Source organism: Dasypus novemcinctus, chromosome 30, assembly GCF_030445035.2.
Source record: "Dasypus novemcinctus isolate mDasNov1 chromosome 30, mDasNov1.1.hap2, whole genome shotgun sequence".
Lineage (NCBI taxonomy): Eukaryota > Metazoa > Chordata > Mammalia > Cingulata > Dasypodidae > Dasypus > Dasypus novemcinctus.
The window spans coordinates 29,628,941-29,651,535 of NC_080702.1; the positions used below are offsets into that span (position 1 = coordinate 29,628,941).

Sequence of the window (22,595 nt, forward strand, 5' to 3'; positions counted from 1 at the left end):
CACAAAGGCTGGGACCCTCCGGCTTTTCAGGAAGTGCAGCTTAACTCCCGTCCCGGGGATTTGTTGTTTCAGGAGCCGGCTGGCCACCGCGGAAGTGTGCTCAGTTTGTGAGGCATCTGCCCAAGATGTGTGCGTCTCTCTGGGCGTCAGACTTTGATCGAAAGTTCAAGTTTTTAAAAGAAAGAGCAAGAAGACGGGGAGGGAGGGAGAGAAAGACACGGGCACAGGCAGCTGTCGTGCCTCAGGGTTGTTCTCGTTTTGGGTTAAAACGATAATGAGGGAAGCGGGTGTGGCTCAACCAGTTGGGCTCCCGCCTACCATTTGGGAGGCCCGGGAATCGATGCTCAGGGCCTCCTGGTGAGGGCGAGCCGGCCCACACGGCAAGCTGGCCCATGCGGAGTGACGGCCCGCGCGGGAACGCAGCCCCGCGCAGGAGTGCCAGCCGACACGGAGAGCTGGCACAGCAAGGTGACGCAACAAGAGACACAAGGGAGAGACAATAAGAGATGCAGCAGAACAGGGAGCTGAGGTGGCGCAAGAGAGTAATCGTCTCTCTCCCACTCCAGAAGTTCCCAGGATCGGTTCCTGGAGCTGCCTAATGAGAAGACGACACAGAAGAACACACAGCGAGTGGACACAGAGAGCAGATAATGGGCGGAACAGGGGAATGGGGGCGGAAATAAATAAAATAAATACTTTAAAAAAAAAACTACAATGAAACACAAAGAAATGATTCTGGCTAAAGTGAGGTAGTGGCTCCCTCAGGCGGGGCAGGCACCCGGGGGGGGGGGGAGGTCTGCCTGTTAGCACCCACCTTATTTCTTGAGCCAAATGATGACGACACGGATGTACCACCTCCAGTGACCATTTCTGTCGCCCGCGTACGTTTTCTTTACAGCCCAGTGGTGTGCGGTAGCCGGCACCTGCAGGCTTGTTAACTTTCCCAGAATTTGGGGAGAGCCACTTGACACCTGCAGCTTGAGATGGGCCGGAAATTGGCCACAAAGCAGGGTTCCTCTCCCTGCCTTTCCTGGACAGCCCATCATTAAACATTGATCCGCAAGTCAAGGCAACTCTCTCCTTAGGAGCGCCAGTTGTCTGCTCTCTGTGTCCATTTGCTGTGTGTTCTTCTGTGTCCGCTCGCATTCTTGTCAGCGGCGCCAGGAATCTGTGTCTCTCTTCGTTGCGTCATCTTGCTGCATCAGCTCTCCACCTGTGTGGCACCATTCTTGGGTGGGCTGTGCTTTTTTCACATGGGGTGGCTCTCCTTACGGGGCGCACTCCTTGCGCGTGGGGCTCCCCTACGCGGGGGACACCCCTGCGTGGCAGGGCACTCCTTGCGCGCATCAGCACTGCGCATGGGCCAGCTCCACACGGGTCAGGAGGCCTGGGGTTTGAACCGTGGACCTCCCATGTGGTAGGCGGGTGCTCTATCAGGTGAGCCAATTCTGCTTTTTTTAAGGAGGTACCAGGGATTGAACCTGGGACCTCGTACGTGGGAAGCAGCTCCGTCCTCTCCCCTTTCGGACGGTCATTAAACATTATTTTTCATCCCGAAAAGAAACGTCCGCTGGGAAAAGCATCAATCCTCGAGGCAGGCTGCCTTGGCTCAACTCCCTCCTCTCCCCCATTTCCTCGCTGACTTGGGCCAAGCTGCTTCACCTCTCTGTGCCTCGGTTTCCTCATCTGCCACAAGGGTATAACGGTGGTCCCCACCTCGCAGCCCTGCGTGGGGTCTGCATCGCGTCTAGAAACAAATCTTCCCTGGCCGACCCCAGGCCTGCTGAGCCTCCCCCCCACCCCCTGCCCCCCGCAATCTGCATTTTAACCAGCTCGCCCCCTGGGGGTGCTCAGGCTGGGGGGGGGGCCAGCATCCTGTCTGCTGGGAGGGTTAAGTCCGTTGACATATACATATGAAACGTCTCGAGTTCATCCCGGGCCAGCAGCCTTGCTGGTCCCAATTGTCATGGTGATAGAAGACGGTCAGGCACCCCCCGGGTTCTTTTGGGGGGCGGGAGGGCTGGCCGCAATCTGGTTTCTGTCAAAGATAAGAGACGCGGCCGCTGGTCCTGGCGAAAGGTTATCTTTTGGGTCCGGGGAACAGGAAAGAGCAGGGCTGGGGGGGGGGCCGTGCCCGCTGCTGGGGCAGATAGCGGAGGTCACCGGCTCCCGGCGACAGACGCTGGGGCGTCGCGATGGATAAATTCGGGCCCCCGGGAGGCGGCAGGGCCACCCGCCCCGGGGCTGCCTCGCCTTGCCGGTCGCGGGTCCGAGCCGGCGCTGTCCAGCATGGCCAAGCGCCCGCTGCTGCTGCTGCTGCTGGCTTCCTGGGTGCTGGCCGGGGAGCTGTGGCTGGGGACCGACGCCCGGGCCGGCCCCTACGGCGTGAAGCTTTGCGGCCGCGAGTTCATCCGGGCAGTCATCTTCACGTGCGGCGGCTCGCGCTGGAGACGGTCCGACACCCTGGGCCACCCGGGCGCGGGTAAGGCTGGGGCGGTGGGAACGGGCACCAAGGAGCGAGACAGAGGCCAGGGGACTCGGGGAGCGGGGTCCCCGGCTCCCCGCCACCAGCCGGGGATACCAGCCCGGCAGGCAATCGCATAATCGAGGCCACGCAGGGGGTTCGGGCCGGCTCGGCAGGGGACGGGGGGGGGCCCCGGGACGCGTGTGCTGGAAGGGCGGCCCGGCCACGCCAGAGCTGGCCGTCGTGGACGAGCTGGCCTGCCGGGGTGTGCCTCGGTGCCCCTCTTCTGGGAAATGGGAGCGATAACTCGCACCCAGCTCCTGGGGGTCGGCCTTGCACGGAATCAGTTAATCTGCCAGAGCATTTCAAACAGTGTCTGCCACGTAGTAAGTGCTCAGTAAAACAACGGAGACGATTTTGAGCGTGTATCACGTGCCAGGCAGGCCTCGCTCTGAGACGTTTGCGGGCATTGACTCAGCCGCGCCTTATGAAATGCTAGAAGGTAGAGTTCTTCTTTTCCCAGTTTGGGCTGACAAAGAGACTGAGGCTCAGAGAACCAAATTCTCTTCGCTCGCCAAACCCATGCTCTGTCGGCCTGGCTCTCCAAATGCAGGTTTTTTAATCCTCAGGTCTTCCATAAATAAAGAGCAGGGGGAAAGAAATGACAGAAGAAGAAAGTCAAGCTCCCTGGGGCCGAATCATTTGCTTCTCAGAGCCGGGCCAGAATATGAACCCAGGGCTGAGCGGAATCAAAATTGTGACCCACGAGGCCACTGTCACAAGAAGGAAGGCTGTGGCCCCGATGAGCCTGGCACTAACGCCTCCCCCGTTTCTTGCAGGGGACGCCTTCCATGACGCAGACAGCGACCCGGACGACCTGGAGGAGACCGGGGCCTCCAGCGAGTGGCTGGCCCTCCCCAAGCCCCCCCAGGCCTTCTACGGGGGCCAGCCCGGCTGGCCGGGGTCCCCGGGGGTTCTGCGGGGGGGCCGGGACGTCCTGGCCGGCCTCTCCAGCAGCTGCTGCAAGTGGGGGTGCAGCAAGAACGAGATCAGCAGCCTCTGCTAGCCCGGGGGGGGGGCGCCGGGATGGAGGTCCCAGGCCGGCTGGCCCCGCGTCCCGCCGGGCCCCTGGGCTGCGAGCCCCGCGCCCTGGACCCTGGAAAAGCCGTTGCGCACGCAGGAACCGCGCCCCTCCCGACCCCACCCCCTCCGGCCTCCGCCCACCCCTCACCTGAGCTCCAACCTCGCCCCATACCCCCCCCCCCCAACGGTCTCTTTCCACCCTGGCCCCTCGGAGACCCCGCCCGGCCCCACCTTTGCCCCCCTCCTTTTCCTTCCTTTGGCCCTCCCCCCTGCCCCAGCCCTCCCGGGCCACGGCCTGGCCCCCAGGACTGGGGGGGGGGGAACGCGTGGGACCCTTCCCCACCCCCATAATAAAAGTGCCAAAGGAGCTCGGGCGTGTGTGTGTGGTGTTGGGGGGGGGGCGGCGGGTTTCAGGGCGCTGGGACCCCCTTCCCCCTGCACTCCTCCCTCCGCGCTCCCCCTCCCCCCCCCGCTCCTCCCACTCCCCCTTAACCCCCGCTGCCCCCACTCCCCCCCCCCGCGCCCCTCTCTCTCGCACTCCTCCCCCCCGCGCTCCCCCACTCCCCCCCCTGCGCTCCTCCCCCCGCTCCCCCTCCCCAGTCCCGGACGCCGGGGACTTTCCGCGGCGGGTGGGGGGGGAAGGGGCGGGGACCCGGGCGCAAGGTGCGGGGGCGGCGGCGGCGGCGTGACTCGGCTTCCCGGCCGCGCGGCGGACGGCGGCGCCCCGGGGAGGGCGCGGGGCCCGGCGGGGCCGCATGGAGGGCGCCCCCGCCGCTGCCCCCCGGCTGCTGCTGCTGCGCGCGCTGCTGTGGCTCCTGGCGTGCCCCCCGGCGCGGCCGCACGGTGAGCGCGGGGGGCGGCGGCGGCGGGATGTGGCCGCGGGCACCGGGGGGGGGGGGGGGTCCCGGGCCGCAGCCTGGGGAGGGGGCGCCTTTCCGCTGCTCACCCCCCCCCCCAAAGGCTCTTCCCAATCGTCTACAGTTCCTGGGGGGGTTCAGATCCCGCGGGCTCGAGCTCCCCCCCCAGGGACCTCCCCCTCTCCTCCCTCTCCAGGCGCCCCGGGGCCCCTGCGGTGCTACCTCTTTGCACCCTTGGGTGACCTGAACTGCTCGTGGGAGCCTTTTGGGGAGCTGGGAGCCCCCTCCGTGCTGCACCTCCAGAGTGAGAAGTAGTGAGTATGGGTGATGCTCAGGCCCCAGACTTTCCCGGCTGCTTCCCCCACACACACACTCTTTTCCTTGCTGTAACCCTGCACCCGCTCCTTCCTCTCTTCGAGCCCCCCTCTTGTCCCCGTGTGAAAGGATGGTGATGAGGAAACCTGCTTCTCCCGGCTGCTTCTGAGAAAACGAGTTCAGCATTTGCCAAGGAGAAAATACTTCGTTCTTTGGAGACTTTTTTTTTTTTGGTTGCTGTGTGGCCTTAGGCAAGTAGCTTAACTTCTCTGAGCGTCTGCAAGGAGTATTCATTGCTGCCGTGGCAGGCACAGTGGGGAAGGAGGCAGGCACAAAGCCCTGCCCTCTCATGGGGCCCCCCGCTGAGGGATTGGGGTATTCCTTAAAGATGAGCACATCTGGAAACACGCGTCTCCAAATTCTGCCAAGTGAAGGAAGAATAAGAGGGAGAGAGACAGGTGGGAAGTGGAGGGGCCTGATTTTATTCAGTGGAGGTGGGGGTTGATAAAGGCCCTGTTTCATTTTATTTTAAAGATTTTATTTATTTGTTTATTCCCCTCCCCGTCATTGTTTGCGTTCACTGTCTGCTTTCTCTGTGTTCCTCTTTTATTTTTTTAGGAGGCATCGGGAACCAAACCTCCTCCCTGCTTGTTGTGTCTCTCATGTGTTTCCTTGTTGTGTCATCTTGTCCCATCAACTCACCGTGCTCGCCCATCATATCAGCTCGCTGTCTTCCGCGTCTTCTTTAGGAGGCACCGGGAACCGAACCCGGGACCTCCCACATGGCAGGCGGGCGCCCAACTGCTCGAGCCACATCCACGTCCCTCATCTTATTTTAAATGAGGTGAAGTTCACATCACACAAAATTAACCATTCTAAAGGGGACAGTTCAGTGGCATTTAGTGCATTCGCAAGGTTGTGCAGCCGCCACGCCTATTTAGCGCTAACGCATTTCCATTGCCCCTTTAAGCAGTCACTCCTGTTCTCCCCCGCGCCAGGCGACCAACCACCGACCTGCTCTGTCTCTAGAGATTTGCCTACTGGGGACAGCAGCCCTGTAGAGACAGGATCCTACAATAAGTGATTTTTTGTGCTCAGGAATCATCTTTTGGAATTCCTTCCACAATGTCGAATGCACCAGAACCTCACCCCTTTTTCCTGGGTGACTAATATTCCCTCGTGTGGCTGGACCGTGCATTTGCTTATCCAATTATCTGTTGCTGGACGCCGCATTGCGTCCCCCTTTTGGCTTTTGTGAGTAGTGCCGTGATGAGCACTGGTGGATGTTTTTGTGTGGACACCTGGTCCCCATTTTTTGGGCTATACTCCTAGGAGGGGAAGTGCGTAAGTCCATGCGTAGCTTTCTGAGGAGACTCCTGATTGCTTTCTACAGTGGCCGACCCGGTTTACGGTCCCAGCAGCAGTGCACCAAGGGCCCCCCGTTCTCCACGTGCTCCCCAGCGCTTGTTCTTTTCCACCATTTTGACGAAAGCCCCGCTTGGAGCTTTTTAAAATTTATTTTTATTTTTTCAGTTACTATTTTTTTTTGTCTTTTTTTTTAAAGATACATAGATCACACAAAATGTTATATTAAAAAGTATAAGAGGGTCCCATATACCCCATTCTCATCACCTTGTTTGTTTTTTTAAGATTTATTTTATTTCTTTCTCTCCCCTTCCCCCCTTGTCTGCTGTCTGTGTCCATTCACTGCGTGTTCTTCTGCCTCCGCTTGCATTACCCAGAGGCGCCCCTGCGTGGCAGGGCACTCCTTGTGCACATCAGCACTGCGCATGGGCCAGCTCCACACGGGTCAAGGAGGCCCGGGATTCGAACCCTGGACCTCCCATGTGGTAGACGGACGCCCTATCCGTTGAGCCACGTCCGCGTCCCCCACATCGGCTCTTGAAATGCAAACCTGGGGGCATCCTTGGCTCCTCTCACCTGCAGCTGATCGAGGGGCAAACCCTGTCGGCGCCACTTTCTATATACGTTATCCGGCATCTGGTCTCTTGTATCTTGTCCGGGAATAGAAGCAACAGGTTCTCTATGTCTGTGTGCATGTAAATACACACACACACACTGAGATTTATTATAAGGACTTGGCTCACGGGATTGGGGAGCTGGCAAGTCCGGCTTCCATGCGGCAGTTTGGCAATCTGGGATGAGCGCTGTTGACCTCTTTAGTCTGAATCTGTTTAGGGGGGGCCGGGAGGCATTGAAAAACCACCTTCTTTTTTTTTTTTTCAGATTTATTTTTCATTTATTTCTCTCCCCTCCCTGCCCCCCGTAGTCCGCTCTGTGTCCATTCGCTGTGTGTTCTTCTGTGACTGCTTCTATCCTTATCAGCGGCATCAGGAATCTGTTTTCTTTTTGTTGCATCATCTTGCTGTGTCAGCTCTCCGCGTGTGCGGCGCCACTCCTGGGCAGGCTGCGCTTTCTTTCGCGCTGGGCGGCTCTCCTTACAGGGCGCATTCCTTGCGCGTGGGGCTCCCCTACGCGGGGGACACCCCTGCGTGGCACGGCACTCCATGCGCGCATCGGCACTGCACAAGGGCCAGCTCCACACGGGTCAAGGAGGCCCTGGCTTTGAACCCTGGACTTCCCATGTGGTAGACAAATGCTTTACCAGTTGAGCCACGTCTGCTTCCTAAAACTACCTTCTTGAAACTCTCTCTTCTCCCTTTTTGGCCTCCTCCTGATTAGATCAGACCCACCCGCACCAGGTAAACTCATCATCACAGTAACATCCAGGCCAGCGTTGGCCCAAACAACCAGACGCCATGACCTCGCCAAATTGACACATCAGTCGGCCACCGCGCCCTTCTCCCCACTCCTCGCCACCCAGCCCGGGCTGGCTCCCATTATCCCTCCCCTGTCTCCCCGCCCGTGCCCCCACAGGCTGCTCCCCAGCTCAGCAGCCAGGGGGCGCCCGTGAGTTCCTGCCTCCCTCCTGTCCCTCCTCTCCCCGGAAACTTCCATGGCTCCCACCTCACGCACAGCCACAGCCCAACACCTCCCTGCGGCCCACAAGGGCCCGCGTGACCTGCCCCCCCCTCCCGGCCCTTGTCCCCCCCACTGTCCCCCTTGTCTCTCCACCTCCGCAGGTGGGCCAGCCTTTGCATCTGGTGTCCCCTCCTCGTGAGACACTTTCCCCCAGCTACTCCATGGCTCCTTCCCTCCTCGAGGCGTCTACCCCAGCCCATCCTCATCCTCAGCCCCCAAATTAGCCTCTCCTCTCCCCTCTCCCATGCCCATCATCACGCCATATTCGCCTTGCCTGGGTGTTGTTGTTTTTTTTTTAAAGATTTATTTATTTTTCCTCCCTTTCCCTCTCCCCCGTTGTCTGCGCTCTGTGTCCATTTGCTGTGTGTTCTTCTGTGTCTGCTTGTCTTCTCATCAGGCGGCCCCGGGAACCGATCCTGAGACCTTCCGGAGTGGGAGAGAGGTGATCGTTCTCTTGCGCCACCTCAGCTCCCTGGTCTGCTCCATCTTATTGTCTCTCATTTGTGTCTCTCGTTGCGTCAGCTTGCTGCGCCAGCTCTCAGCATCGGCCAGCATTCCTGCACGGGGCGGCACTCCACATGGGCCACTCAGTGCACAGTCCAGCTTGCCTTCACCAGGAGGTCCTGGGCATCCAACCCCAGTACCCCACATGGCAAGTGGGAGCCCAACTGCTTGAGCACATCACCTTCCCTGAATGTTCTGACACGGCCCCCCAGGGTATATTCGCATATTTCTCCCTGCTCCAGACCATCAGCTCCACGGGGCGCTGGCGCCATGTCTGTTTCGCTTGCAGCTCTGTCCCTGGCTTCTAGCGCTGGGCCTGGCCCAATGAAAATTTGCTGACTGAATAGCTGCAGATACACAAATAGGTCTCTGGAGAGTCAAAAATCAATCAATATCATAACAACTGTGATTATTCTAAAGGCGTCTCCCCATCCCCAAGAGTCCCTTCAGCAAGCCCTTTTATTGCCCTCATTCTCTAGAGGAAACTGAGGCTCAGAGAAGTTAAGTTACTGGCAGAAGGTCACACAGCTCTGAAGCAGCGGAGCCAGGAATCGAACCCGGGCAGGGCGGGCTCCAGCCTCCACCCCCGGAGGTCTCCTCTGTCAATATTAGAATTGTGCTGTCTCTGGGCCCAGCCCCACGTTCCCCCCCCCCGCCCCCCTCCCGGCCTGGCATTTCTTCCCACAGCCAACTGAACAGAATCCAGACTGTGGCCGTGCCTGCCGGGCAGAGCTGGGTCACCATTCCCAGGGAACAGCTCACCACGTCCGACAAACTCATTGTTTGGGGGGCCGCGGCCGGCGGGCCTCTCTGGCCGACGGTACCTGTGAACCTGGAAACCCGAGGTAAAGTGGCTGGGGCGGGGGCTCTGTGTGTGTGTGTGTGTGTGTGTGTGTGTGTGTGGGGTGGGGGCATCTAAGGTCTGGCTCAACGGGCCCTGGTCTCCCCTTCCCCAGTGAAGCCAGCCCCCCCGAGGCTGGGCCCTGACGTGGACTTTTTCGAGGATGACCCCCTGGAGGCTTTTATCCAATGGGCCCCGCCCGCGTGGCCACCCCACGGGACCCTGCTCTGCCAGTTCCACTACCGACGATGCCAGGAGGCGGACTGGATCCCGGTGAGCGTCGGGCTTCCCGCCCCACACCCCACACCAGGCAGGGCGTCACCCCCAAATCGGAGACCCAGCCCAGGCTCATGCCTTCACCCTCCCGGGAGCCCACGTGAAAGATCTGCAGGTGCCCTGTTTGGCAAAACAATCCCCCGCCCAGTAATCTATAAATTCCATGCGGTCCCCATCTCCATGCCACTTGGTGAAAGGCAGTGAACGTCCTCTGGACATTTTTGTAAATATGCTTAAGTCACCCTTTTTTTTTTTTTGACTTTTTTTTTAAGTCACCCTTAACGCTGGCCGATTGCGTCCTTATAAAAATGCCTTGACGGAGGAGCAGGGCCTGGCCCTCGACAGACTCCCAGATCGTAAATAAATCGCTGACACTCTGGGCACCTGCTGTGCATGGGCTGAGCCCCGCTGCACGACCATTTTGCAGAAACCTCCCACTTTCCCTGTACGGTGCATGCTTTTAAGAGCTCCGTTTTCGAGGCGGGGGCAAACTGACCCTCGGAGAAGAGCAACTGTCCCCAGGTTGCACAGCAAGAAAGCCGGAAAGCGGCCGCAGCGCAGCGGGACCCGGAGAAAGCAAGGGGAGAGCCGCGCGGGTAATTTGAAACCACAACCCGGAAGCGGCCCACGTCCCTTCCTCCTCATTGGCCAGGACGTGGTCACGTGGTGTCGCGCGGCTGCAAGGGCGCCTGGGAAATGTAGTCTTCTGAGCAGCCATGTTCGAGGCCAGCAGGCAGGTGCTCTGTTTCCAGAGGCAGCTGCAGAGAGAGGACGGCGGGGGCCACCAGCCACGGCTCCTGGCACTCAAAGCCACCACCCCGAGCAGGGCAGTTGTCGTGGCGATTAAGAGCCGTGGCGGGCAGACTTTGGAATTGAACTTTCTGATTCTAAATCCCAGATCCATTTATTAGTCTCTCTCCGGGGCTCAGTTTTCCCGTCTGTCAAATGGGGATAATAATAGAACTTGTCGCCTCGTTGGTCCTGGGCTGACCAACCTGTCTCCCCTCGCCTGGGACTGGCCTCGTTTTAAGTCTGAATGCCCCAAACCGGCCCATCCCTCGCCCTCTCGTCTTTCCCAGCTGGAGCCAGAGCTGCAGTCCCTGGATCTGTCCCCGGTTGAGATCCAGAATCTGGAGCCCGCCACCCACTACGAGGTGTCTGGCCGCTGCCGGATGGTGGAAGAAGGGGACCTCTGGGGCGAGTGGTGCCCGGCCCTGGCCTTCCAGACGCCGCCCTCTGGTGAGGCTGCCCTGGCTCGCCCTCCAGCGCCTGTCCCCGGTCCCAGAAGCCTGGCCCCGGACACCTCTCTCATTTGTCCCCCCCCTTGTCTCACTCCTGCCAGCTCCAAAAGATGTGTGGGTGTCTGGAAACGTCTGTGGGACACCGGTGGAACAGGAACCCCTGCTTCTGTGGAAGGTAAACGGAGGGGACCGGTTTCATTTCTCCGGACCTGTCTGGAAACCCTGAATAACAATGATGTAAACTCTTGGGCTAAGGGAACGTGGGGGGTCAGCCGGCTGGGCTGCTGCGGTGCTTCCGTCATTCCATGCCCTTTCTTTTTTTATTTTTTATTTTATTGTATTTTTTAATTTCTCTCCCCTCCCCCCCGCCCCAGTTGTCTGTTCTCTGTGTCTATTTGCTGTATCTTCTTTGTCCGCTTCTGTTGTTGTCAGAGGTATGGAGAATCTGTGTTTCTTCTCGTTGCGTCATCTTGCTGTGTCAGCTCTCCGCGTGTGCGGCACCATTCCTGGGCAGGCTTCACTTTCTTTCGCTCTGGACGGCTCTCCTTATGGGGCATACTCCTTGCGCGTGGGGCTCCCCTATGTGGGGACACCCCTGCGTGGCAGGGCACTCCTTGCGCGCATCAGCACTGCACGAGGGCCAGCTCCACACGGGTCAAGGAGGCCCGGGGTTTGAACCACGGACCTCCCATGTGGTAGGCGGACGCCCCAACCACTGGTCCAAGTCCGCTTCCCTATTTTTATTTTCTATTTCTTAATTTTCTATTGTGAAATATGTTCAAGACAGTTGCAAAAAGAATGCAGCCCCGTACTGAGATCTCCAACTACCCCACCCCCAGATACCCATATCCACCAATTTTAATTTTTTGCCACATTTGCTGATTCCTTCTCTCTGCCTATTGATCAATCCATGTATCAATCTATTCCTTGAGTATCGATCGTGCAGGTTATCTACAGCCTGCTCCGTGGGCATTTAATACTGCCATATACATTTCCTAAGAAGAAAGACGTTTACTTACGTCACTACCTTCTGCGCAGTTATCCAGCTCGAGCAATTTAACATTGATATAAAGCTGACAGTCTACATTCCAGCTTTTCCGTAGGCCCCAATTACATTCCTTAGATCCCTTTCTCCTCCCGTGCATTTAATTGTCATTTTCTCTTTAGTTGTTCTTCTTTCCTTCTTCGTCTTTTTTTTTTTTTTTAACTGTGGGAACATATATACAATGGAAACTTGCCCTGCTCAGCCCCTCCCAAGCAGACCGTTCAATGGGCTAACCACATTCACAATTTTGTGATACCCCGACCACCTCTCGTTACTAAAATTTCCCCACCTTACCAAAGGGAAACCCAACACCCATTATCCTTTAACTCCCAGTTCCCCTTGCCCCCAGGCCCTGGCAACTTGTACTCTAATTTCTGCCTCTATGCACTTGCAGACTCTCTAACATTTTCTTTGTAGTTACCACGGGGACTTCGATTTAACCTCCTGAATCTGTAACAATCTCATTTGCTTTGATACCAACTTAACTTCCATAATATACCCAAACTATGTTCCTATCCCATCTATTTTCTAAGCATTTGAAAGTAGTTTGCCTCGCAGTTTTATTGAGCATATTCCTGTACCATACAATCTATCCCAAGTGCACACTCAGTGGCTGCTAGTATAATCACAGTGTTCACAACACCAATTTTTTTTTTTAAGCAACATTAATTGTAATGATAGATAAAACTTAGAAAGCTCTTACGATGTGCTAGGTCCTGGTCGCCACATTCTTTTTATTAACCAGTTTTTCAGATGAGAAAAATCAGGCATGTAGAGATTGTCCCCAGTCACTCAGCTAAGTGGCCAAGCTGTGAGGCAAATCCAGGTGGGCTGGTTTTAAAACAGAGATTTTCAACCCCAGTGCCTGCATTTTATAATGCATACTTTGTAACATTCCCTTTGCTGTACTGAAATGAAACACATGGATCATGTAACCCATATAGGGACATGTTTTGAAAAATAGAACACAGTGTTCTAATTGTAACATTAAGAACAAAACAAAGGGGAACTAAGATTACTACATAATGGCAAAAGATACAGTTCACTGGGATGTTACAAGCTAACTAAATCTATATATACCCAATAACATGGCCTCAAACTCCTAAAGCAAAAACTGACCAAACTACAAGGAGAAATACATAAATCCACCATCACTGTGGGAGATTTTAACTCACCCCTCTCTACAATTTCAAAACAAGCAGACCAAAGACAAGTAAAGCTTTGCAAGGTGTGAACACATGATTAACAAACTTAATCAAATGGGTTTACACAGGAAGCTTCAGAGCATGTACTCTTTCCAGAGACACTTGGAACGTTTACCAAAACCAACCACACAGAAGGCCACTGAGCAGTTTGCAGGGATTTCAAAGAGTGCAAAGTGATATACAGGGCATCTTGAAATATCTTATCATAATACAGATTGTGCTGGGAATTAAGTTTTTAAAAAACTGTCTAGAAAATCTCCATATATTCAAAAAATTTTAAACACTCAATGACTATGAAATCCAGTTGCCTAAATACTTTGCCTTCATCTGTAAAGTGGACTTTGGTTCTAGGATGGGTTAAAAGCATTAGGCATGTTTTTCATCTATGCGAATTTCCGGTGCGAGTGACATTCAAAGGTCACAAGGGTCAATGTTTTCGTTTCCAGGGTGTGTAGCATCCCTGGCTCTTGCCCACCTAAAACCAATCACTGTGGCAACCAGGAATCCCCACAAATTTTCCAAAAGTGCTCTTTTTTGGAAGGGCTGCTCATAAACACTCCCCCATTCAATAGTGAGAATTTTGAATTCCTAAGACAGATTAGGGTGAGGCAGGTGAGGCATTTGCTTCAGGCACACAATTTACGGGGGCCCCCAAAAAACCCTCCCTGGTCAAGATAAAAACATATATATATTTTAAGATAAATAGTATTTTAATACAACATTTAAAAAAATCAGATTGGTAAACTATGGCTTGCAGGCCAGCCTCCTGCTTTCGTACATTAAAAATTAACATTTCTTTTCGCCAAATGCAATGAATGTGCCACAATGATGAAAGAGGTTGTTGATGTGAGGGGGGTATGTGGGAAACTTGTATTTTTATTTTTTTTAAGATTTATTTATTTATTATTTCTCTCCCCTTCCCTAACCCCCCCCTACCCCCATTGTCTGCTCTGTGTCCATTCGCTGTGTGTTCTTCTGTGTCCGTTTGCATTCTTGTCAGCGGCACCCGGAATCTGTGTCCTTTTTTATTGCATCGTTTTGCTGCATCAGCTCTCCATGTGTGCGGCGCCACTCCTGGGCAGGCTGCACTTTTTTCACACGGGGCGGCTCTCCTTACAGGGCGCACTCCTTGCGCGTGGGGCTCCCCTATGCAGGGGACACTTCTGCATAGCACGGCACTCCTTGTGCGCATCAGCACTGCACGTGGGCCAGCTCCACACGAGTCAGGAGGCACTGGGTTTGAACCCTAGACCCTCCATATGGTAGATGGACGCTCTATCAGTTGAGCCAAATCCACTTCCCTGTATTTTTTAATGTAACATCTTTTGTGATCTATGTATTTTCAAAGAAAAATACAATAAAATAATGCTAAAAAAGAGAATATAGAAAAAAAAACCTTAATAAAAGGTTGGCACCAGAGCCAGGATTAGGGTGAGGTGAGTGAGGCAAGGTTGGATGCTGTCTTTATTTAGAATGCTGGTAATTTGTTTTTGTTTTTTTTTTTGTTTCTTTTTTAAAGATTTATTTATTTATTTAATTCCCCTTCCCTCCCCTGGTTGTCTGTTTTCTGTGTCTTTTTGCTGCGTCTTGTTTCTTTGTCGGCTTCTGTTGTTGTCAGCAGCACGGGAAGTGTGGGCGGCGCCATTCCTGGGCAGGCTGCACTCTCTTTCGCGCTGGGCGGCTCTCCTTACGGGGCGCACTCCTTGCGCGTGGGGCTCCCCCACGCGGGGGACACCCCTGTGTGGCAGGGCACTCCTTGCGCGCATCAGCACTGCGCGTGAGCCAGCTCCACGCAGGAGGCCGGGGGCTTGAACCGTGGACCTCCCATGTGGTAGACGGACGCCCTAACCACTGGGCCAAAGTCCGTTTCCCATGGTAATTTGTTAAAATGGATTCTTTGCATTAATTTTGATTTCTTAAAATAGAGCAGGGGAGCCGGATGTGGCTCAGGTGGCTGAACGCCTGCTTCCCACAGGGGAGGTCCTGGGTTCAGTTCCGGGTGCCTCCTAAAAAAAAAAAACAAGCAAAACAAATGAAAACAAAAAAATCAAAAACAGCTCAGGGGAGCCAGTGTGGCTCCGTGGTTGAGCTCCAGCTTCCCACATACGAGGTCCTGGGTTCAATCCCCGGCTCCTGGTACCTCAAAAAAAATAAAACACAGTGCATTCAATATATATTTCAATTACTCAGCTTTTGGGGCCCTCCTTAAACTTGGCCCCCGAGACAGATGCCTCGCTCACCTCACCCTAATCCCGACCCTCGAGCCGTGTTGGAATCAATTCTCCACCCCTGAGGGCTGAGAATCGGGTTCCTCATTGAGAAACACTTGGCCAAGTGGTTTGTCGGGTGACCCCGCAAATAAGAACCTGTTCAGCGAGAGCTCTTGACCCCCCCTTCCTCTTTCTCTCATCCCTCAGGCCCTGGGATGCTGCGTGCTCGTAAGTTACAGAGTCCACTTCTTGGTCGGCGAGCAGGAGATTGTTCGAGAGAGGATTCCCTGCTGCAGCACCCCAATCCCCAGGCAGGCGGAGCGCGCCAGGGTGTCCGCCATCAATGCCACCGCCCGCGAGCCCCTCACCAACCTTTCTTTGTCCTGCTTGGGTAAGAGGCTGTGAACATCCCCAGGACCGGGAGGGGGGGTGTCCCGAGTGGGTGGCCGAGAATGCCCCTCCCTCCCTCCCGTCCAGGCTCTGCCCCCCACGACGTGGTGGCCAGCAGCGTTGCGGGGGGCCGGGAGCTGCTGGTGACCTGGAAGCGGGGACCCGGCTCGCCGCGGGGACACGTGGTGGACTGGGCTGCAGACGGGGACCCCCCGCAGAGCCTCAGCTGGGTCCAGCTGCCCCCCGAGAACCTCAGTGTCCTGCTGCCAGGTGAGGCCGCGCACCTGGTGTGGAGGGCGGGCAGGCTGGGGGCGGCCTGGCAGGAGCCCGCGTGAGCGTGGAAGTGTGGGTGGTTCGTGCAATGAATATTTACTTGAGTGCCCTGTTTCGGGCAGCCTGTGTCTACTGAGCCTTTGCCCCGTGTACTCAATCGCTTCAGCTTCATCCTAAAGTAAATTTCTACTGCGATGCTTGATTTTCATATGAAGACGTAGGCCCGGGGAAGTTAAGCGATTTTGGAGGGAAAAGCATTCCGCAGAGAGGGAACAGCCAGTGCAAAGGCCCTGAGGCAGGAGTGGCCTGGTGTGTTAGAGGGGCAGCCAGGAGGCTGGGGGAGGATGAGGAAGACAAGGGCAGGGCGGTGATGGGGCAGGCTCTACGGGGCCTTGAAAACCACGTTAAAGACATGGGCATTTGCCCTGAGAGAGGTGGGAGCCATAGAAGGTTCTGGGCAGAGGAGGGACAGGACCTGGCTCAAATGTTCGATGGGCTCTGTATTAGTCAGCCAAAGGGGTGCTGATGCAAAATACCCGAAATGGGTTGGTTTTTATGAAGGGTATTTATTTGGGGTAGGAGCTTACAGACACCAGGCCATAAAGCATAAGCTACTTCCTCCCTCAAAGTCTATTTGGAGCAAGATGGCTGCGGACGTCTGCGAGGGTTCAGGCTTCCTGGGGTCCTCTGGGCTCAGCTCCTCTGTTTTCTCCACAAGGCCAGCTGTAGACTATGAGGCGAACGGCTCTGTCTCTCTCCCTGGGGCTTCAGCTTAAGACTTCAGCATCAATTCCAACATCAAAACTCCATTAAAATCCCTCCGCTCTGTCCCTTGCCATGCCTTTTATCTGGGAGTCCCCACCCACCAAGGGGCGGGGACTCAACGCCCTAATCATAACTCAGTCACGCCCAGGTAACAGATCAGATGACAAGCATAATCCAATATTTCTTTTTTTGGAATTCAGCAGTATATTAAACTGCTACAGGCTTCCTCCAGCTAAGGTGAGGATTGGGGGGGGCCGGGGGGGGGGAGTGGGAGCCAGGAGACCAGAGTGAGAGAGGCTGCATTGGCCCAGGAGGGCGAAGGAGGGAGGGGTGGTGGCTGGACGCCACGGAGGAGGGAGAAACAGGTGGGTTCTGGCTGGGGAGTCTCGGAGCCCGAGTTTTGGGGTACCCATTTTGATCCATTGCATCGGAGATGCTGATCCATGGAAAGCGCAGGTCTGGGGCCCCGCAGAGCGTTCTGGCCCGAGGCCTGACACGGGGAAGTTATTTCTGATGGGAACCCCTTGGGAGAGCTTGAGAAGGAATTGGGGGAGGAATTTAAGGTGCTGTCCTGAGCTCCACAAATATGTACTGGGGACAAAAAGAAGAGCTCCAGTTCTGGAAAAGTCCCAGTGGAGGACGACCAGGCAGTAGGTTTTGAGGAGGGATTGGGGAGCCTCACACCGGGATGGGCACTGGGGGTGCCCCCTCCCTCCGTCTCCCTGCTTCTGCCCACCTCCGAGCAGCGGGCCCCTTCTTTCGGGGAGCACATGCGCTTCCTGGCCTGAGGGCTTTTTCTGATCCCCGAAGCGTGTTGCCTGCGTGGGGTGCAGAGCTGGGGGGGGTTAATGGAGACCCCAGCTCCGTACCCCAAAGCCTGAGGCGCCTGCTCTCTGCTGCCCCCAGCGGTCCCCGGTGGGATTGCGCCTTACTCATTCCCAGGGGGGCGCCTTCCCACCCCTTCCCCGCCTGGGAAGTGACCCCAGATAAACCACCAACGTGCAATTCCTGATCTTAGGGTCTCCTTTGGGGAACCGAGTGGGGGAGCCAACTTGAACCCCGCTTTGTCCCCTTCCGCCTGCAGGGAATTTCCAGAGAGGGGTCCCCTACCGCATCACCGTGACTGCCGTCTCCCCGGGGGGCCTGGCCCCGGCCCCCTCCGTCTGGGGGTTCAGAGAAGAACTCGGTAAGCGGCAGGGCTGGAGGTTGGAGGGTCCCGGGATACCCCCACCCCCCCCTGCAGGCCCTGATGCTCCGGCTTTCCCCTCAGCACCCCTGGCCGGGCCAGTGCTTCGGCGCCTTCAGGATGCCCCCCCAGGGACCCCTGTGGTCGCGTGGGGCGAGGTCCCCCGGCGCCAGCTGCGCGGCCACCTCACCCACTACACGCTGTGTGTGCAGAGTGGAGCCCAAGTCCCTGTCTGCAGCAACGGTGAGCTTCCCTGCCCCCCCCCCCTCCTCCCCAGAGACCCCTCGGTCCACCCCACACCTGGCCCCCCCGGGACACTGGTTCCCTGGAGGACAATACGTGTGGCGATGAGAGATGCCATTTAATTCAGTGAGAAACAGACGGGATTTACACAACGCCCTGGTTCCGTGGCATTTTTGTATAAAAAAAGAAACCTACCTGGGAGCGGACGTGGCTCAGGCTGTTGAGCACACGGTTCGATTCCCGGTGCCTCCTGAAAAGAAAGAAAAACAAGCAAAGCAAAGAAACAACTCAGGGGAGCCCGTGCGGCTCCGGGGTTGAGCACCCGTTTCCCACATACTTGAGGTCCTAGGTTCAATCCCCGGCCCGGGACTTCAAAAATCAAAACCAAAAAAAAATCCTAGAATGGGACAAAGCAAAAGCAGTTAGGAAAGATTTCCTACAATGTTAAACAGGATTATGTATGATTTCTATTTCTTTTCTTTTTTTTTTTTCCTCCCTGTGGGTATTGGCTGAATTTTTCCTCTGAGCACAAAGAACTTTTTTTTTTTTTAGGTATGGAGACCAGAGATTGAACCTGGGACCTTGTATGTGGGAAGCCAGTGCTCAACCACTGAGCTACACGCGCTCCCTTGAGTTGGTTTTTTCAATCATTTACTTGCTTGTTTTTGTTTTAGGAGGGCCTGTAGACAACCGGGGACCTTCTACATGCAAAGAAGGTGCTCAGCCACTGAGCTCCCCATGAAACATTTTATTTAAAAATTTTTTTTTGGCGGGGGAGGGCAGGGAACCAGGCGGGAATTGAACCCCGGACTTCATATGTAGGAAACTGGTGCTCAACCACTGAGCTCTATTGGCTCCCCTGAGTTGGTTTTTTCCTTTGTTTGCTTGTTCTTTGTCTTTAGGAGACACCAGGAACCGAACCCAGGACCTCCCACGTGGAAGATGGGTGCTCCACTGTACATCCACTCCCTAAAAACTTATTTCTTTAAAAGCGGTTGAGTGCCTGCTTCCCATGTATGAGGTCCCGGGTTCAATCCCCAGTATCTCCTAAAACAAACCAGAAAAAAAAAACAAAGGGGGGAAAAAGTTTTGTGATTGCCCCCCCCCAATTATAAAATTTATGCTTGTTACGAAAGCTAAGAACATTTAAGGGATATATCACAAAGAATATCAGCATTCTCATCATTTCACTGATACAGAGAACCCAGCCTCCTGATTTTTATAGGCACGTGTTCACGTATGCATAGGAGCTGTGTAGTTTGGGAGGGGCTCGGGGGGCAAAGTTTAACTTTTTGTTATAGAAAAGTCCGAACACAAACAAAAGTAGGGAGACTAGTAAGTATAAGAAACCCCTGTGTACTCGTCACCCAGTGTCGACACTTACCAACATTTCTCAGCTCTTTTTTCCATGTATCCCTCACCCTTTCTTTTTTCCTAGAGTCTCTCATGTCACTTCATCCCTAACTTCCTCAGTGACAAAGAGTATATCTCTAATTGCAAAGGCCTCTTCTTGTTTATTATGGCAAAAGCCACAGAATGTAAAATTCGCCATTTTCAAGTGTGCAGCCCTGTGACACTGGGGGCATTGTGTCATCCAGTGATAGATGGGGATGTCGTGGCACTGTCGTGCCACATCATTCCTGTCTAGTTCTGAAATGCTTTTTTATCATCCAGTACAGCCTTTAAAAACAAAACAAGACAGAATCACCTTGCTATGATTCTGAAAAAAAAAAAAATGTGTAGGGTGTGCGTGTGTTTTAGTAAAAGGAGACCGTGCTACAGTTTGGTGCTGGGATCTTAGGACTTCCATGTTTTGCAACTTGATTTTTTTTCATCTAACTTGGACCCCAAAGTCACTTCCGGTTTCAGTGTTAAAGCAAACAGCAAAACATGGAGCAGGAAAAAAAGCAAACAAAAATAGCTCCAGGAGGTCCCAAGGCCGCCTCCTGGTTTGGGAGACATCTCGCGTCCCCGCCTTCTGTCCGGGCACAGCATTCTCATTTTTTTATGGGAACAGGTGTCCGTCTCAGTGTCTGGTCCTACAGCTACCTTCCTGGAGCTTTCTCGGCCGTGAGCCCTGTGGCGGAGGGGGGTAACGGTTGAGGAGAGAGGGGGAGCAGGGAAGAGGGTGGTGAAGGGGTGCAATTATAAATGGGGGCGGGGTCAGGGAAGGTCTGGCTGAAGATGTGACATTTGAGCACAGACCTGAGAGAGGCCAGGTGGAGCTATGGGAGTTGGGGGGGTGGGCTTCCAGGTAGAGGGAACAGCCCATGCGAAGGCCGTGCGCTGGGGCTCCACCCTCTCCCCAAACCCCCGGGTTCTGTCCTCCAGTGAGTGGCAGCATCCGGAACGTGACCCTGCCGGGCCTCCACTGGGGTCCCTGTGAGCTGTGGATGATGGCGTCCACCGTCGCGGGACAGGGGCCACGTGGGCCCAGCCTCCGCCTTCATCTGCCAGGTAGGGGGTGGCTGAGAGGGCAGCCTCTCCCGGCGGGGTGGGCGACACTTGGGTTTCCGGGTGGGTGGGCAAGCGTACTTGGAAGGGTGCTGCCTTGGGGACATGTCGATTCTGCTCATCGCTGTTGTGTGTCATCAGGCAGTGTGCGTCTCTGACCCTATCGCCCCATCCCTGACCTTTGAACCTTCACTGACATCTGACCCTGCCCCTTGCCCAAGCCTTGCCCGGTGTACACCACCTACGGCGTCCCAGGATTCCCGCGTCCTCGGCCGATGGCCCATGCCTAAGCACCACCCACTTACAAGCGTCTCTCACCAAGCCTCGCTCTTCTCTAGCCACACCCACTGCTAAGCCCCGCCCACGGCCCGCCCGAGCCCCGCCCACACGCGACCCCTCCCCCCCGTGAAGCCTCCCGAGCCCCGCCCACACTCAGCCCCTCCTTCACCCAAGCCCCGCCCACCCCAGCCCTTCCCACACAAGCCTCCCTTGCCTAAGCCCCACCCACACTCAACCCCTCCCTCGCCCAAGCCCCGCCCACACCCGATCCTTCCCTCGCCCAAGTCCCGCCCACACTCAGCCCCTCCCACGCGGAAGCCTCCCTTGCCCAGGCACCGCCCACCCTCAGACCTCCCTCGCCCGAGCCCCACCCACACAATCCCTCCCTCGCTCAAGCCCCGCCCTCGCCCAAGCCACGCCCACCCTCAGCCCGTCCCACGCAGAAGCCTTCCTCGCCCAAGCCCCGCCCACACTCGGTCCCTCCCTCGTCTAAGCCCCGCCCTCAGACCGCCCTCGTCCAAGCCCCGCCCACCCCCAGGCCTCCCTCGCCCAAGCCACGCCCACACTCAATCCTTCCCTCGCCCAAGCCCCGCCCACCCCAGGCCTTCCTCGCCCAAGCCCCACCCACACGCAATCCCTCCCCTCGCCCAAGCCCCGCCCACCCCAGGCCTCCCTCGCCCAAGCCCCGCCCACACTCAATCCTTCCCTCGCCCAAGCCCCACCCACCGTCTGACCGCCCTCACCCAAGCCCCCGCCCACCCTCGGCCCCCCTCGCCCAAACCCCCCTGGAGCCTTCCCCGACCCCTCCGCGCCCCTGGCCCCTGCCCTGCCCGCGTCTAACCGCTCCTCTTTCCCCACAGACAACACGCTGCGGTGGAAAGTGCTGCCAGGTGTCCTGCTGCTGTGGAGCTTGCTCCTGACGGGCTGTACCCTGCACCTGGCCACCTCCGGAAGGTGAGGCTGTCTGCCCCGGGGGACAGGGGCAGCCAGCTTGGGCCGAGTGTCCGTCCCGGGTGGCTGCGGGAGGACTTGGCGCCACGGGCCCCTCCTGGACCCTGCGCGGGAGGGCCCGGCTTCCCTTCTCTTTCCTGCTCACCAGGTGCCTCCACCTGCGGCACAAGGTGCTGCCCCGCTGGGTCTGGGAGAAGGTCCCCGATCCTGCCAACAGCAGTTCCGGGCAGCCCCACGTGGAGGTGAGCGGGAAGGCCTGCCTGCCGGGGACTCCTGCGGGCGGGCGGGAGGGGAGACTGGCCTCTCAGCCTCATCCTTTCCCAGGAGGTGCCCCAGCCCCAGCCCGTCGGGGACCTGCCCTACCTGGAGGTGGAGGAGATGGAGCCCCTGCCAGTGCTGGAGCCCCCCCAGGCACCCGCCCCCCTTGACTCAGGGTACGAGAAACACTTCCTGCCCACCCCCGAGGAGCTGGGCCTCCTGGGGCACCCCAGATCCCAGGTTCTGGCTTGAACCTTACCCCACGGAAGGGGCATCAGGTCATGCTACAGGGGTGCTCGTGGCCACCTCCCCTCAACGCTGGCTGAGTCCTCTGGACAGATGAAGAGACTGAGGGTCAGAGAGGCCTCTAGTTTCATAAAGGATATCCAAAAAGGAAGGGTGGGGATTGAAGGATCGCTGCAGAGAAGGGGCTGGCCCCAGCAGGGACTGCAGGGCTGGACGGAGTAAAGGAAATAGATGAAATCGAGAGCGTCAGCTGCCTTCGCAGATCCTCCACTGCAGTAGATGGTGACAGAGGACAATTCCAGTCTCCCCTGCACCTAGGGTGCATCCACGGACTAAGTGCTCCTGGATGGAGCATGAGCAGAAGAGACATGTGCCACCCCTGGGGTCTGGGTAGGCCTTGACACCCTGGGTGGGAGGTCCCCCACCTTCTCTGCCATTTTTTTACGAGCTGGAACATAAATTGGTGCCCCTCGGAGAAATAAAACATTTACGTTTTTCTCACGCCT

The 22,595-nt window shown here is 56.4% G+C and overlaps 2 protein-coding genes across 3 annotated transcripts; both read left to right on the top strand.

Moving 5' to 3' along the window:
* Positions 1–2,254: 2,254 nt before the first annotated feature.
* Positions 2,255–3,698, top strand: RLN3 (relaxin 3). The gene is made up of 2 exons (XM_004458030.4): positions 2,255–2,482; positions 3,304–3,698. The coding sequence occupies exons 1-2, from the start codon at positions 2,290–2,292 to the stop codon at positions 3,528–3,530; spliced, it is 420 nt and encodes a 139-aa protein (XP_004458087.2). The 5' UTR covers positions 2,255–2,289; the 3' UTR covers positions 3,531–3,698.
* Positions 3,699–4,301: 603 nt separating this feature from the next.
* IL27RA (interleukin 27 receptor subunit alpha) lies at positions 4,302–22,590 on the top strand. 2 transcript variants are annotated; one of them, XM_071212762.1, is made up of 14 exons: positions 4,302–4,390; positions 4,601–4,718; positions 8,914–9,071; positions 9,183–9,340; positions 10,423–10,582; positions 10,686–10,759; positions 15,252–15,435; positions 15,522–15,704; positions 17,557–17,658; positions 17,743–17,901; positions 20,233–20,358; positions 21,495–21,588; positions 21,734–21,827; positions 21,894–22,590. In XM_071212762.1, exons 1-14 carry the CDS (start codon positions 4,303–4,305, stop codon positions 22,011–22,013), a joined length of 1,818 nt encoding a protein of 605 aa, XP_071068863.1. In that variant the 5' UTR covers position 4,302; the 3' UTR covers positions 22,014–22,590. The 2 variants fall into 2 exon arrangements, with proteins under 2 accessions (XP_071068863.1, XP_058146508.1); XM_058290525.2 differs by having other exon boundaries at positions 21,910–22,590.
* The last annotated feature ends 5 nt before the right edge of the window (positions 22,591–22,595 follow it).